The 14457-nt window shown below is 40.0% G+C and overlaps 2 protein-coding genes across 3 annotated transcripts in view; one reads left to right on the forward strand and one right to left on the reverse strand.

Moving 5' to 3' along the window:
• MUC15 (mucin 15, cell surface associated) overlaps nucleotides 1-7843 on the forward strand; it is a 67886-nt gene extending 60043 nt beyond the window's left edge. For both annotated transcript variants that reach the window (XM_078684213.1, XM_078684214.1), the window contains exon 4: nucleotides 954-7843. In XM_078684213.1, coding sequence (XP_078540339.1) covers nucleotides 954-1114 — 161 coding nt within the window. In that variant the 3' untranslated portion in view covers nucleotides 1115-7843. The remainder of the gene's footprint in view (nucleotides 1-953) is intronic.
• Nucleotides 1-14457, reverse strand: part of ANO3 (anoctamin 3) — a 1634736-nt gene that overhangs the window by 666739 nt on the left and 953540 nt on the right. The window contains exon 12 of the mRNA XM_078684212.1: nucleotides 4925-4985. Within this exon, the coding sequence (XP_078540338.1) occupies nucleotides 4925-4985 (61 nt within the window). The remainder of the gene's footprint in view (nucleotides 1-4924; nucleotides 4986-14457) is intronic.

The following is a 14457-nucleotide window of genomic DNA, read 5'->3' on the forward strand; positions in this document are numbered from 1 at the left end:
TTGCTGGCACGTGGCCACACCTCGTGGTATCTCATAAACTTAAACTAATCTTTCTCAGTAAAGGTATTCTCTGGCTCAGCTTTTGCAACTTAGCTGAACTCAACAACAATTCTAAAAAGTATAGAAGGGCTGTGTGGGACACCAATGCCTTAAACACTATAAAAAAACAGGAAAGTCTAATCCAAGTTTTAAAAAATAAAATAAAAAAGTATTAACTAAGAATAGGAAAATGGAATAAAATAAACTCGTGTTAAAATAGAACTCAAAGGAACCACTTATTAACCCCTCCCATGCTGATGACGAGCTCAGCTCGTCATCAGCCACGGTGCTCGTGTGCTGATGATGAGCTCAGCTCGTCATGGCCATTAGAACACTCGCACGCTGGGATAATTCCCCTGCTGTGCTGAGCGTTCTGAGGAAACGGGTGTGGCCATGACGCGCTCAGCTTGTCATGAGCACAGGAGCATTGTAGCCATGACGAGCTGAGCTTGTCATGGGCACCGGGGCGCTGTGCGCGCCCCCCGCCCCCCAGCACAGCTGGAAAATTACCCCAGCAGCCAAGGGGTTAAGAAAGAGGTTATAGAAATAAACAGCTATCCTAGACGCATAAACAATATGGGACTTTCAGTGAGACCCAGGGCTCAGGTAAAGACGACACAAAAGTTCTCACAGTTCGACATACAAAAAATATACCTAATTCTGGGCTCTGCCACAACTGTGCTTTGGCTCAATATTCTAAGTTGGACTCGTCCTGCCCTCATGTTAACAAATCTACTATTGCACATACAACATTTTGCATAGGCCCACTATTCTGTATGCATATAGTTTCAGAAAAGCCATCTTATTCTGGGTTTAAGAGTGTTGTACAGTATATTGGAGGTTCTGTTAACTACTTGATAATGACATTTTGATGTTGAAATGTTTTTTAATCACAACTAAAACATATTTTTCAGTTCTACGACTGGATGATTCAGTGGAACCATATGATGTAAGATACGGAGCTTCCTCCTACCATAATCCAACTGTGGTAGAAGAGCCGGAGTACCGCCATGTAGGGAACAAACTTGACTTTATTCCAATGGATAACTTACCATCCAATAACCCTTCAGCGTAGCAAGACTTGAACGGACTTGGTAAAGTGACTGAATTCTAAAACCAATGTTGTGCCACGAACTGAACGGACTATATTCATCAGACTTGAAATCTTTTCTAGACGTTTTGTTGTCAGAGAAGCTTCCTACAGGTCATCAATGCATACTGCCAAGGGGAAGTGAACAGAGCTGAAACAGAGTATGTAAATTATCAATATTTAATTAAAGCACTCCTTTGGGGGGAGAAGCATCCTTGACACGGATGGGACTTACATGCCCAGGTGGGCCTCGTCGGGATCCTCCCTGAATCTGGGATTCACTCCTTTCATAGAAATGGACAGGGGGCTCTTTTTATTTCTTAGTGGTGTATGACTTTCAGTTTTCAAAGCCAAATAATATTATGTCATAGGATAAGAGCTGGTTCAAGAAAGTGCTTATCTTGCAGTGGGCTGAGTAATATCTGCAATGCAGCATCCTGCTCGCGTGGAGCACTGCATTATGACTCTGAATCCAGTATCTTATAAAAGAAGCCAATTAGATCATATACTGATGTTTCTGGAGGGAGGAAAGACAGGTAGGCAAACTTAAAGGAGCTGTAAAGTGAGAAAATCTGTATATAAAGAGAGGGGATGAATAAAACGAAGGCAACAACGAAAGAAAGGGCAAAAGAACAACCTAAAAGAGAGTGGAAGGAAACATTGAATAAATGAAGGAAAGGGGAACGTAGGAAACCAGAGGCTAGGGAGAAGAGGGGAAGATTGGAAAGAAGACAGTAAAAAAGGAAGACAGGGATGTAAGCAGTTATCAAGGAGGGAAGAAGTAGAGGGAGGAAAGGAAGGCATGATTCAGTTTGAATTGGAGAGCAAGAAGAACAAATGTGTACATTAAACTACAGTAAGTGAGACAAAAATGAAAGCAAGGGAAAAGAAAGAGATGTCCCAAAGGGAAATATTAAGAATGCAGAACATATATTAACAGGGGAAATAAATGAAAAAACAGAAAGATGATTAATAAAGAAATCACAGGCCAATTGTAAGTGCGGAATAAAGAAGAAAAATAGCAGAAAAAGCTAAAAATAATGACAGTAAAACTAAACTAAATATGTGAAAACATTAATGGGTCTATGTATATCTATAATATTTTAAATGTTTGAAACACACATCATCAGCTTCCAAGATTTGTGAAACTCTGACCCAATTTAAAGTAGATGTGAAATCTTTCAGTCGAATGTATTTTGAAATTATAAATGTACATTGTTCAAATACTTTGGTTATTTTGAAAGATGCCATTGAGTTTTTTCTTGTGCCATCACATTCAGAAATCCAAGGGAATACACATGGTGGAATACACTTTTGAAATGTGCATCACAAATCGTATTGATGGTATCAAAGAACAACTATTTTCTGCTACAACCTTGTAACTTCTCTAAAGTGGTTCAGACAAAAAAAGGTAATTGAGGCTAGCACATGGCCTATTGTGCAGGTCAAACTAAGAGAAGCTCTAAAGGTACTAAGCATTTCTCCGGCGGATTATCAATTGCGTTCCAAGTGTTAATGAGCTGTGGTGTGTTCACATTCGATTAATGAGTGGTCAGTTTTTTTTTTATTTCGGTATGCTACAAAACATTTGCAGGAACGCTGAACCTAGAAAATTTACTTTTCTAAGACACTTTCCCTGCCTATTCCACCATGTTGTTCCAGGCAACGGTTCATTTGTGCCTCGGTTTTTCACTCTGAGCAGAGGAAGTATCAGGCAACAAATGATCTTTCACCATTCCAGTTTATTAGCATCCTTCTTCTATTTCCATGAACCGCAACAGAAAAGAGAAATAAAATAAATGGAATAGAATATCAATAAAATTAAATTAAATAAAATAAAGTAGTACTATTTATGTGTTCCTGACTCCAGGCTGGGTAACCAGCCTGAAGTTGGTGGCACTGCAGGTAAGGCCTGCCACCATTCTGGTTCACACTGCCAACTTACTGAACGATTGTAGACCAACACTTATATTTTTAATTTTTTTTTTTTTTTTTACATTTAATTCTTGGTTTCATCCAGGAAACGCCAATGCTGCTAAATGAACTGCACGCGTTTAGTAGCATACCTAATGTGGCATTCTGGATACAGGGGAGATCCAGGAAAGATTAATTTCAACTGTAAGACGATCACACAACTATGTATAAAATGGATATACACTGGACATCATCTTTAGTCTGAAGTTCAGACCCCAGTAAGGTTATATATCCTCATAGAATACTATCTGCATTTCTAACTACTTTTTTTAATTAAAAACATCCACCACTTTGACCTTTATTATGAGTGCCCTCAATTCCAGTGGAGCTGGTTAGAGCAGTTACTGGCCTCATTGGAATGATAAATTCCACAAAGACACCACAGTCCTGTTAATTTTCGCCTGGAGATTTGGGCAGCTAAAAACAGCAACATCTCCAGGCTTAAAGCCACGTTAATTGACTAAACGCTGCCTTGGTAATAGTGCTTACATGTGTGCTGCATGAAGCAGCACACATGTAAGTTACAAAATGGTATTTAAGCTTTGTTTATGTGCAGGAAGGAACATCTTCCTGTACATAAACAAACCTTCCCTGCCTGCGCTGGCGTTAAGTTGCAAAACTTATCGCCATTGCAGGGGGAAACGCTAGGCTGCACCATATCCTTGGTAACATGGTGCAGCCTAGCGTTTCCGAAGTGGCAAAGAGAGGCATTAAGCCAAGGTGGCTAACACCTCTCTTCACCACTTTGTTGGTAATATGCCCCTAATTTCTTAGTGATCCTTCAGGGTCTAATCAGTTTTGGGCAGGATTTCTTCTGCCCCAAGTGATACTGTCATCCCCAGTATCGGTATATCTGTGGATGGGGAAATATTGGCCCATATCCTGAGCCATCGGTAAAGAGTGCCAATATATCCACATTTATTTCCCTTAAGGTATCAAAGCATAAATCATAATAATTGTTCATAAATATGCAGATATCGGCTCATCACCCCTGCTCAATAAAAAGACAGTAGTAATTGAGAATTTGTGCTCTAAGGCATTTGTAGTAGAACGTTGATATTGCTCTACAGCAAAGCAATTAGCATTCTCTACAGCAAAGGTCACATTCGTGCATGGATTACTTCTACAAGATGAAAAATCACAGCATGCTCGATGCATTGGCACATACTGTCCGCGATTCATAGAGTGAGAACCTACTTGTGTCAACCCTTCATTTTTATATACAGATGACAGTAAACGTTGACACTTATTTAAATATCAGGCTGTTTCGAATCCTAATTAAGAATGGACCACGATGGTGTGTTGTGCAAGACGCAAATGTTTGAAGGCGATTTTGTACACAATTTGTAATTTTAGGTTTAGAAAAATGTTAATTTCAAGTACCAAATAGCATGCACTATCTTTATTTCCTTAGTATCTCCCGCCTTAAATAATACATTTTCAAGAAAAATGTCAATGATTGAGTAGCATAGTCCTCCTCCTTGATATTAACCCCCCCTCCCCAAACCCTACCCCTGAAAAAAGATGTCTGAAGCAGGGAATACTGAATCTAACTCTGAGTTATTTATTGACCAGGCTCACACGGGACGAAGATGATCACAACTTTGTGCAATGATTGGATTGTATATCATAGAATACCTGAAGGGGTGGAGAGGCTGTTCTCCAAGAGCTGGACACAACTAACCATATTGTGCCATAGGATATAACATTATTGCTCATAAATGAAAAATAAAATCACTGTACATTTCTTTAAGTAGCAAGATTTCATATTACCAACATTGCAGTTTTCTAAACGATTACAATAAATGAACAGAAACGTACCCCATATTGCCATGAAGATTGCAAAAAAGACAGTTCCACCGTTGTCGAATAAGTGTGTCACCTGCAGAAAAAACAAAGTGTTCAATTGTTCATATATTCATAACTCCAACCCCAGTTGTACCACACATTGTAAGGACACTCACAATAATGGGCACTGTAAGAACCAACAACTTAGAGGCTTATCTGACATGCCACATAGGGTCACCTGGCACATCGTGTTAAGGTTCTACTAATGAATTTGATAATATTCTATATGTCTTCGAATGTATTCATGGATAAGTGCCTGAAATGTGCATACGGGGAGGCTAGTTTGGAAAAATAACTTCTGTACATATTTGTTTCTGAAAATGAATGGTGGTACATTTTTTTATGTTTAAGATTTACATAGTGCATGGCTACCCAGAAAAAGCTTTCTGGCGCTGTCAAAAACTATAAGTGAAAGAAATCGGAGGGATTAGAACAGCCAGATCTTTAATTGTTTTCTGGAGACTGCTTTGCTAGGGCGGTGCTGGACATGATTCACTGTCGCTTCTCATACACAGTCCTTTTTTAGGTCGAGCCTTGAGAGCGCATGCGCAGTCTATCGATCAGTTGTGTATACTACTGGGCCGACAGAACGCCCATTGACTTTTTATTTCTTAGTATGATTGTCCTTTCAAAAGGCTTTGCTGCAATTGGTCACTATCCCTTCTTCGTCGCTCTTTATCCTCCTTTGTTTCCTCCCAGCAGCAGCGCCTAACTTCGGATATCCTCCCATTTTTTTCTTGATCCTTCGTTTTCAGGGACTTTTTTTTATTGTTCCTTTGTAGCCTTAGCAGTAAATGTTTTGAAGGGAACGCGCGCCCTGGGCATAAACTCAAGTGAGGCCCAAGAGGTCACATTACAGAGTGCGGAATGCAGCATCCTGTTCACAAATTCACAAGCTCATTATGTGCTACAGGATTGCATGATAAACTTGTATGTATTTTCATTCAGATGGAATCCGGGAGCATGTAATGAGCTTGTGAATTGTTTGTGACCGGGAGGTTGCATTCCTCACTCTGTAACAGGAGCTCTTGGGTCTCTCAGCAACGTTTCCCAGACACAGAGGCATGTTTGAGCGCCAATGTAAACACAAACAAGCATCTGCAATGCAATTAGTCTCGCACTTACGCGAGTTTGAGCCTTTGGCATTGTAAATGCCTTATGTTTTGGTTTTTAAAGCATAAATAAAAGCCATTGTCATTTACAATGCCAATAGCTTACACTCGCAAATTCGAGACCTATGGCATTCCAAATGCTTGTTATATTTGGGAAGCCATTCTATAACACGAATTTCACTTCGGGCAGGGACTTTTTAAGGCATGGCCAATGTGAACAGTTGTCCAGGGTCTCCACCATTCCAAGAGCCTCCTGAAAAAAGTGATCTTCCTCACTATCTCATCTCTGTTGCTTTTTCTTCTCAGTATCACTCGCTGCCTACCTGTTCCTCTTACTCTTTCTCTACCCCGTGTTATGCTACAGATTTTGGAGATCCTGGTCAAGCCCTTTGTCAGTTGGTTTATGGGTACCCAGTTTTTTTAAGTTTAAGTATAATTCAATATTGTTTGGATCATGTGGATCTAATAAGCAAAAAATATGCAATCAGATTCAAAGTTGTTCTGAACTGTTAAGATGACACTGACTTTGGCCAGGAAATGAAATGCACCAAAACATATTCAGGCGCATGCCACTCACATTATTAATTAACTGCTATTTCTTTTATTTACATTTTCTACAATAACATTTGAGTTGTCTTATTTCTGAAACCTGTTATACAGTCCCTCGTTTTCCTCATTGTTTCCTTAAAAAACATGTTGTTGGTATTCCCAGTTGATTGAGAGCAAACTTCAGCTAGAGTTGGTTACATCACAGACTGAGCAGGAAGTTTTAGGTCTCTTCAGCATGTTTCCTTGACTGCCTGCTAATAAGAGATTCTAATTGAGGGCCATCCAGATTCCTGCTCTGGCACTTACTGCATACACTTGTAATTAATATACAGCTCTCACTTATGGTGGGCTCAATTAGAGTTATGAGTGTGAGTTATGGGTTATGAGTGTGAAATCTCCGCACTTGAGGTGGAATCTCGGGGTTCCACACTCCACACTGCAGTGTTCAGTGCGGAGATTCCATCCCAAGTGCGGCGACTCCGCAACCTGCAACTTTGTGAATTGGGCCCAGTGTCTACAAAAAAGAAATTCCCACACTTAGCTAAATTCTTCAAAATTCTGAAATGAATGGTGAATCAGTAATGCACATCTCAGCAACTCCTCACCATGTATAGGTACATCTATTCCTGCTGGTCATTGATGTCCGACAGGTAAAATACATAGAAAGTTTTATTGCTGACTGGTTTGCTCTTTCAGTTAGTCACTCACAAACACACACTCCCTATGCTTCAATCTTTCACTCTTGCTCTCTAAGGCTCCACATATATCTGTGTCTCACCCTCTAAATCTGCTCAGAGCCAACTATTGCTGAATACAAAAACAGGTTTTTGAAAAATGTATTATGAGTGATCATAATAACTCTATCTTTCCTCCAACTTGATAAAGATGTCGGCTTCACCTTGACTCATCCCCATGCAGAACTAAACCTTCTTCTTAAAATACTCCTGCTTCATTGATTCGTTGCGGATTTTAAAGTGAGACATACATGGACCTTCTAACCACTTTAGGATTCTAATGTGATTATCCATACATGTTCTGGCTGAATGGGGTCTGTCCGTTACAATGTGCATAAGACATATGCAACAAACTAAAAATGTTAATATCTGCAGTCAGTGTCACAGGCATAATGTATATATTTCTTAAACTCTATGACACCATTGCGTACTGTTAGCAAGTACACCACATGTAAATGTTATTTAAAATGCAAAATAAAGATACATGTAAAAATACACCTATTGTGAGGATTGTGTCATTCTTTCGAATTTATTACCATATTTTTGTAAATAGAAAATAATTTTTCTCATTAATATTCTGAAAAAGCATCTATAAAGCAGTTTTCCCAAACTATGGTTGGGGATGCATTTAGTATGATGTTGAAAACAAGGTGTTGACACTGTTAGGATAAATTTCTTGCAAGAATAGGTGGAGTGCGCCGTTGACAAGACGGTTTTTAAAAAGAGACTATTAAAAAGTCATTTTTTTTACCCTGTTCACGACTATTTCTTTTGCTGAATGATACTGGTGGTAAGTGACTCTGACTGTGCCCTTGGATCTGCTGGCATGCCCAGGCCAGTGCTGTTTAAATCACAACACATGTATGGAGTACAGTATGAATTAGGGTGCGCTTTCAATTAGCCGATAAGTCTCTAGTAAGTAACAAGGCAAGGGTGATAAATATGTCTCTAAGCTCCTAGTAGATAATAGGGCATGGAGGTTTAGAAGCCCAGCAGATGTTATGCACTTTGCATGTGTTCACTGCTGAGTGGTGGTCTGGCATTTTAAATGCAGCTTTGTCTTTTAGACTACCCTTAATAGTAAATTCTTACGATTGACATGACCTAAGCTATAAATCCCTAGTAGATAATATGGGGCACAGGGTTTGGAACTACCAACAAGACCCTAGTATATAATAGGGCATGGAAGTTTATAGGCCTACAGCCTTCTTTGCACATGCATGGGTGCTCTTCTGAGAGCCTAAGATCATTTAAAAAGTTGCTCTGCTCTTCAGCACTGCTTTTAAAATAAACTCACTGCACACTTGACTTTGGTGCTGTGGGCACTTTAGAAGTGATAATCAAAAATATTCTTTACTTATTAGATACCCGCCAGGTCTCCGCTGGGTGTCCCAGGGGTGGGGGGTCATGTAACTATCGATATGGTCCTTATAAAATGTCTTATAAACCCTATTGAGGTAAATATGCATTTTTTATTTTTTCCCCATTGTAGATATTTAGCCAATAGGCTAACATTGGTGTATTTTATGAAACCATAATTATTGCAAGGAATGGAATAAAATATAATTCAAAGAATTAACAGAATAGTATTGATAAATCCAGCAGATTGCCATTGTTGAATTTACTATAGCTTATACAGAAAATAAGTTATACAATTCTTTTTCTGTAAGCCAAAATCCAGCCTTCCTGCAGTCTTCCTTGATTGGTCTCCTCTAACAGGATTAGCCAGGCTGCCTAGATTAGATGATAAGTGCCTCGGCTGAGCAGAGGCTATCTGACGGAAGGGTTTTTGGAGCTGCAAAGGAAGGCCCGTGTGGGGGGATGGGCCATAAAGTTAACATAAATAGAAAGTTGGCTAGCTCATTGAAGATCTGTAAAAATGCAATGTAAGCAATTTGGCAACCATGTTAACTAAATGATTCTTAAATTTGACACCTAAACACATGGAGTACCATTTAAAGTGTAAAAATGCTTTGTTACTATTATTATTTATACATATTTTATTCGCCCCTGAAGAAGGCACAGACGTCACAAAATGCATTGGGCATCAACAAGATTGGATTTTGGTTATTGATATTTAGAGTTGTAAATAAGTAGAATGTTATGTTGCTATGCAAAAATATAGGAAGATGCATGTAACATTATGAATATGCATAATGGTGAATAAATTGTTGATTTGGACAGAAACAATTGTTTAAGAATGATAAAAAAATTCTAGAAAAATTAGACTGCCAGTCGTATTTATCCCTAAAGCTGTGCACTAGTAAGACCAGGTTGCCCTTTTAGCAACAGGCCCCCATCACTTGTAACTGATATGTCCAGGCAGTCATAGGTTACTAGTGCCCGCAATAAAGTTAGAACTAGATCAAATCAAGAAAATACTAACTAATAGGTGTGCATAATCTACAATTTCATTTCCTAACTTATGATAGGGAATGCAGGTTTAGAGACCCCAGTGGACTTAATGCTCACAAGAGTGTGGTGCTGTGGTGTCTGGTGTCAATTTAAAGCCATTCCTGCTTTGCTGGCTTTAAAATGACATTTTAGACTTGACTGGACCTTATTTGTGATTTTGGTGTTATTACTAGCTGTAGGTACCTACATGTACCTACTAATAAACCACCTTCCAAGATTGTGTAAGACCAGGTCCTCAGGGCTACTGTTGCACATGACACTATCCTTAAGATATCCTGTGGGGGAGTTCCGCGTTGCATGTAGCGTAGTGGGGATGGGCCTCCTAGTGCACATAGCTCAGTTTTATAAGCTGTATCTCTATCAGTGTCAAAAAGCTGTTCAGTAATTATGAGAAGCTGGGCTGCCCTGTAGTAAGAGAGGAGTTCTGCTATTTCCAGACTTCAATCATAGGTCGTTTTGTGGTATTTTAACTGATACACATGGGAGGATTTATTTTGCCATAAAACGGAGCGCAAGGTAAATGTTTGCTTGTTGAAGAATAATTATGGGAGCAGGCAAGGGTAGTTTTAAGATTTATACACCATCCTAGGGAGTGAGCCCATTTTGATGAGTGCTGTCCTACTCAACAAAGAGAGAGGATGTGGGTTTCCATGTTTCCAGGTCACAGTCTAAACTCCCAAGAAGGGGAGTTATATTTCTATACAGGGACACTTAATGGACGAGGGTAACACAGATGCCCAAGTATTTGAAGGAGTGTTGGGATGCCTAATTTTCTATATTCTCAAGTAAACTGAGAGGGAAGACACAGGATTTGTACCAATTAACTCAGAACCTAGGGTGGAGTCTGAACTCATTCTAAATCTGTCCCACTCTAGGCCCCATGACAATGGAAAAGAAGGTTGTCTGTGTATAGAAAGACGTTAGCTTTCATCACCTGGGTCTAGCAGAAGCCTTGTATTTCTGTATCACAATGGAGCCATTCTACCCTTAATGTGTACTCTCGTTTATTTGGATAGAGTTGAAATAGTACCGGTAGTGCACACCCCGTCCATGACATTGGGGTACGGTACCTTAACATAAGCTTTGAAGTTTGTCCCAAAGTTCACACTATGAAGTAGGGAGAAAAGGGGTCCCAGCATGGCTTGTCAAAAGGGTTTCTCAAGTCCACCAGACACAATGCTAGGAGCAGCCCCAGCCTGTGTGGTCATACAATAGCATTGCTAACTCTCGAATGCTGTACTTAGAGGATCGATGTGGCATTAGACCAATCAATAAATCAATATAACTTTATTCTGCAGTAGTTAGCCATCCATAAAAGCACTATATATAACAGTACAAGTTTAAAGGGTATAAAAAAGCATGGTACCACGTCAAAATATATGCCCAATTGGATAAGAAGACCACACAAATAGTTGAAATCCACAAGGAAATAACAATACCACAGTATAACGTTAATAAAAGACAAATAAAAAGAGCAGAATATAAAAGACCTTTACATCTAGATGGATTGTTTCTCCACATTCACAAAGAGTTCCTATTGCATAGTCGGCTGAAATACAGCAAAGCTATAATCAGTCCGCCATGCACTTCCCATCTGTCCCAGCAAACAGACCTACAATTTCCAATTGTAAGAACATAGAATAACAGTAGATAAACAATAGATAAAATACACTTTACGCGCACAATACCACCCAGCGTTGCAACATAAGGATACACACTATATCTGGCTACTCTGAAAAGGTAAACACATTTTCTTTCTGGCATTAAAGACAGCCCATAAAAAAGATGCCATACTGCAGCAAATCTCCAAAGTGGGCAGAGTATAAATATGCAGGTCAACTTTGAGTAAAATATGCCCCTCGCATGATAGGTATAATATAGCGCTTCCTCTGGTTGTTAAACAACTTGCAGAAGAACACCACATGCATAGTACTTTGCACCATTGCATCACCGCAGGGGCAACTAGGTAAAATTGTGGACCTTCAGTGGAAGGTGCCTAATCTTAAACGAGTCACCACAGACTATTGTGTCTTGCGTTTAAAACTGCTGTAAGATAGGGTTGCATATCATAAGTAGTTAACATCATTTGATTTTTCAAAACACTAGATTTACAGATTTCAGATGCAAGTCTAACATTCTGTAAGTGGGTAATAATTTCATTTTTTTAGACAGTCTCTGATAATGGAAATTAGTGTTTCAGGCTTCTCAAAATACTCAGGGTGACCCAGATCGCTACAAAAATGTTAAATATAGGCATGCCATGGAATGCGCTGATATAAACTTGATTTAAAACAGTCCTTGATTGTTGCACTATTTTATGTCAGTATGTACAGAAGAGATAGGTCTATATGAATCACACTCAAAGGTTGGGCGACCTGGTTTGAGAGTTACAGTAATAGTGACCTTACATAGGTCATTGGATATGTAAAACTGACAGACCCTCTGCTCAATTCTGCACAGCCAGTGTAACAACTTCCATATTTTATTGCAGTGCGCGTAGAAAAGGATTCAGAAGCTTGCTACGCCGATTATGGCCTGCTAGTAACGACTGTTCATATGGTAACTTCATGAACTAGAGCTCTTGCAGTTTTGAATCCAAGGATTCCCCCTGGACCTACTGGAGACATTTTATTAAATCCTCACTCTGTTTGCCTATTTTATCAGTTTATGTCTCAATCAAATAAAGATTATTCCTGCTGGACCAGAGAAGGAGCCACATGCTGGCATCAGACAGAACTTCGGACCACTCGGGAGCCTGCTTCAGGAGCCCCCGCTTGCCTGAAAGGAGTGAAGAAAAAAGGGCAGTAATACCGGTAACAGTGGGCCCAGCCTGCACTACAATGGTGAAAGGGTGAGGCAGACCGAAGTGCAGCCAGACCAAGACAAGGAGGTGCTGGCCTGGGCTGCGGGACACTCACCAGAATGGTAGATCCGAGCTACTGCAGAAATGTGCTGGTTGGAAAAGGTTAAAGTGTTGTGCTTGGGACCCAGACTACCAGGTAGCAGCCGAGGCTACCACCACACAACCCCCTCTACTCTGTCCGACCACTAGTCTGGGTGGCCCCCATTATAGGCAGACCCTTGAGTTGCACAGTCTAGGCAGGATGGAAGCTCTTTCTTGGAACAACAGACGTTCCTTCCGCTATCTAGCGGCTAAACTGTGGAACTCCCTGCCTGCACATATACGCGAACAGGAAAACCTTTTGGATTTCAGAAGGGCTGTCAAAACCCACCTTTTTTCCCCCAAAACTAAGTCTGCTTGTTCCATGCTCTATCTCTTTCTCTGTAGTCAGTCATTTTTCTGTTGCAAAGCGCCGGGACGCCCCTTTGCTGGGGCAGCTGAGCGCTATATAAACCATTGTAACATAACATAACATAACATAACAAGGCTGGCCAAGTAGTCAACTCAAAAATGGACTAAGTGTGCCTAATCAATTAGAGTACAGAGCTGGCTAGGCTGTACCGTACCAGGCTATTCTGCACAGAAGCCAAAGAAAGTTAGAAACGTTTGGGAAGTTAAAAATCAGAAACTCTGGAAATCTTTTCCAGTAAAAAGCAGTGCTGTACTCCTTCATTCAAAGTGTTTTGCATTTAGAAGACATTGCAGGTGTATGTAATCATGCACTTCTATTGATTTTTGAGGTACGTTCTCTTCTAAAGCCTTGAAGATCTAAAATTAAAATGAGTTAAAAAATAAATTGCACTCAAAGGAAATTACTGTTATTAAGACCTAAAAGCAAAAATAGTTTAGTGTATGCCAAACTTCTTTCAGGAGAAGAACAGGGAGAGCTGAAGAGGAATTAGGAGGGTAAGTGAACCATCTCTGAAGCAATAAGGAGTATTTATAAACAACAAAGAGTGAGTGAGGTTACCCATTTGAAGAATTGAGGGCCCTACAGATGACAGCAATATGTAACACTCAAACTAATTAACCAAATCCTGGTGCCAAGAAATCTATTATTAGTTTAGCAAGAAAATAGTAGTAATTCATTCGAAAAGGATTAAAAAAAGATAAGATGTTCCGTCTCAAAGCAGGCAAAAACAGCAGGAAAGCGTAGAATTGTGTAGAATTTTGTGATCTCACGGGATAGTTAGTTTGCATACAAAAACTGTAATGTCAGGTTGGCCTGGCAGGGGTTACCTCTGGTTGTACAGCACCTGTCAGGTGGTGCTCGTTACAGCCTCGCCTCACACAGTCACAATATAGATATATGAAGTGCTGCACTGGCATCCCGCAGTGCAGTATGACAGAAATGGAGCCTCAGGGCTTGTCAATCATACACTCGCTTGCCCTACAGAAACATGGGTCTACCCCACCTCTATGCCGGCTTCTGACAGGGAAGAAGCTTGTAGAAGTAGGACTTGCGTGCTGCTAGAGGTAGGAGATGAGAGAGTAGGAATTTGTAGCAAGGATGTTTAACAGCATGCAAGCTCTGATCACACAGGGCTGCTCCAGGTAAGTTTTATTTTCAGCAGTCTCCAACTTTTTTTGTGTGTATTTGTGTTTGTGTAAGAACATGTTTAGTGTATGCTTGTGTTAGTCTACAGTTTGTTGCATGCTGTATATATACATGGTCGTATCTAACTTAAAAGGAGTGCCTTAAAACTATAATGTACACGACAGAATGAAAGTCCCAGGCTTTTCAAAGCAAAGTGAGCTCAGCAGCATGGCAGTCTCATTCATTTTACAACGTGT

The sequence above is a fragment of the Lissotriton helveticus genome, chromosome 3_2 (genome assembly GCF_964261635.1).
Source record: "Lissotriton helveticus chromosome 3_2, aLisHel1.1, whole genome shotgun sequence".
In the NCBI taxonomy this organism is placed as follows: Eukaryota; Metazoa; Chordata; class Amphibia; order Caudata; family Salamandridae; genus Lissotriton; species Lissotriton helveticus.